Genomic DNA, 2,149 nt, shown 5'->3' on the forward strand with positions numbered 1-2,149 from the left:
AGTAAATTATAGAGCCAGGACTTAGAACTCAGTGTTCCTTCTAACACACCATGGCCTGAGAGGGGGCCCGTGGGTAGCAGGGAGATGGCTCAGCCTGGGGCAGATTGAAGGTGAAATTAAAGTGGAAAATAAATTGAGGTCTTCAACAGGACAAAGTAAGTTCTCTCACTGTAATTTGCCAAAATGCAGAGAGGCTGTATCCCAATATTTATCTCTAAATGACTGGCTGCCTTACTAAGGAGAAGCGGATGCTAAGGGGAAGTAGAGATCAGCTAGCCCAATGCTTTCATTTTTCAGCTGAGGAATCTGAGGCTGAAACGTATAATTACTGGTGGGTCAGAGACAGAGCCTGGACCAGATGTGGAAGCCCTTTCCTCTTCATAGATTTCTTGAGAGTAGTGGCAGTGGCCAAGAGCAGATAAAATGGGCTGTCATGTTGAGGGGGATCATGGTGTCTCATCATAACTGAACACTGACCACTACTACTCCAACCCCATTAGTAACCCTCACCCTGGTGCGTAGCTTAGCTAGTCCTCTGTCGGAACTAGTTCCTTTCTTTTTCATTTAGAAGTAGAACACGATGCAAGAGCCTAACCTGTCCTCTGTGACTGAATTCATCCTTCTGGGCTTTTCCTTCAACCCCAGGACAACTCCTCTGCTCTTTTCAGCCTTCCTGCTAACCTACCTGTTGATAATTCTGGGCAACGGCTTAATCACCATCCTCATCTGCCTGGACTCACACCTCCACACGCCCATGTACTTCTTTATTGGCACCCTTTCCATGTTGGATCTGGGCTATACCACCACAACTGTGCCCCAGACGTTGGCACATCTAGCCAGCCAGAAGAAGACCATCTCTTTTGCCAGCTGTGTGGCCCAAATGTACATTTTCTTGGTGCTAGGCATCACTGAGTCGTGGCTCTTTGCCATGATGTCTATCGACAGGTATGTGGCCATCTGCCACCCACTCAGGTACAAGGTCATCATGAGCCCATGGCTATGTGGGGTAATGGTCATTTTCTGTGGACTCTGGGGTGTCATCTCTGCTCTTATCTACACTGTCTTTGCCATGCGTCTGCCATACTGTGGCCCTAACAAGATCAACCACTTCTTCTGTGAAGTCCCTGCAGTCTTAAAGCTGGCTTGTGCAGACACCTCAGTCAATGACTGGGTAGACTTCATTCTCGGCTTCAGTGTCATCCTGGTCCCACTCTCCCTTATCCTTGTCATTTATGTCAACATATTCATTGCCATCTTGAGGATCCGTTCAGCCCAGGGACGACTGAAGGCCTTCTCCACCTGTGCCTCCCATATCACTGTGGTCACCATGTTCTGTGTGCCAGCCATGGTCATGTATATGCAGCCTGGCTCTGAGGCCTCCCCGGAAGAGGACAAGAAGTTGGCCTTGTTTTACAATGTCATCTCTGCTTTCCTCAACCCCATCATCTACAGCCTCCGGAACAAGGAAGTGAAGAGGGCTTTCCTCAAGGTGGCAGGCTGGGGCAGGGCCCCAGAATGAGATCCTGGAAGGATAGCTGGGGGACAGAGAAACAAGACTCATGATGCACAGTCAATGCCCTAAACACTCATTCCCATGACCCAGCAGCACCAGGACACTCACAGCCCCCAGCCCAAATGTCGACTCTACACAGCCCTTGGGGGACAGCCCATAATTTAATTGACAGACTGGTCACCATGAAATATCTTGTAGACGCGTCAGTTTTTCATCTTTCTTTTGTTTTGGAGTCTCAGGAGGTAACAACAGAAGGGGTGTCTGAGCCATTAAAGCCTTTTATTGAGAGAAAAGGAATGGGCTTTAGGGTATGCCTTGTGGCTGAATCTTGAGAAAAGTTCATTCTCCTCTGGAAACCATACACACGGCGTTAGGTTGGCTGGAGAGAAGGCAGGGGCACTAACATTGGAGGATTCCTGGCCCTGGGAGGAGGAATGAGTGAACATCATTGCAGTGACTGAGGGGTGTGGTGGGCTTGCTTTGGAGATGCAGATTGGAGACAAGCTGGGATGGCTGGAGGCCCGCTGTGATCAGCCACACTGACCTCCCCCTGAGATCCAGCTCAGGTCACTCTGTTCCTCCTTCTCTCCTCCCAAGTAAACTGGTCTCTCTTTCCTCAAATGTGCCATTCTCTTT

At 49.4% G+C, this 2,149-nt stretch overlaps 1 protein-coding gene across 1 annotated transcript; it reads left to right on the forward strand.

Annotated features, from left to right (window-relative positions):
* Positions 1-580: 580 nt before the first annotated feature.
* On the forward strand, positions 581-1,519 carry LOC103670819 (olfactory receptor 2A12-like). Its single transcript, XM_008699337.1, has one exon. The coding sequence runs from the start codon at positions 581-583 to the stop codon at positions 1,517-1,519; it is 939 nt and encodes a 312-aa protein (XP_008697559.1).
* Positions 1,520-2,149: the final 630 nt, after the last annotated feature.

Source organism: Ursus maritimus, unplaced genomic scaffold, assembly GCF_017311325.1.
Source record: "Ursus maritimus isolate PB19 unplaced genomic scaffold, ASM1731132v1 scaffold_12, whole genome shotgun sequence".
In the NCBI taxonomy this organism is placed as follows: Eukaryota; Metazoa; Chordata; class Mammalia; order Carnivora; family Ursidae; genus Ursus; species Ursus maritimus.

Excerpts from the sequence above, each read along its gene's own strand:
- LOC103670819 (XM_008699337.1), top strand. The coding sequence starts at position 581 with ATGCAAGAGCCTAACCTGTCCTCTGTGACTGAATTCATCCTTCTGGGC.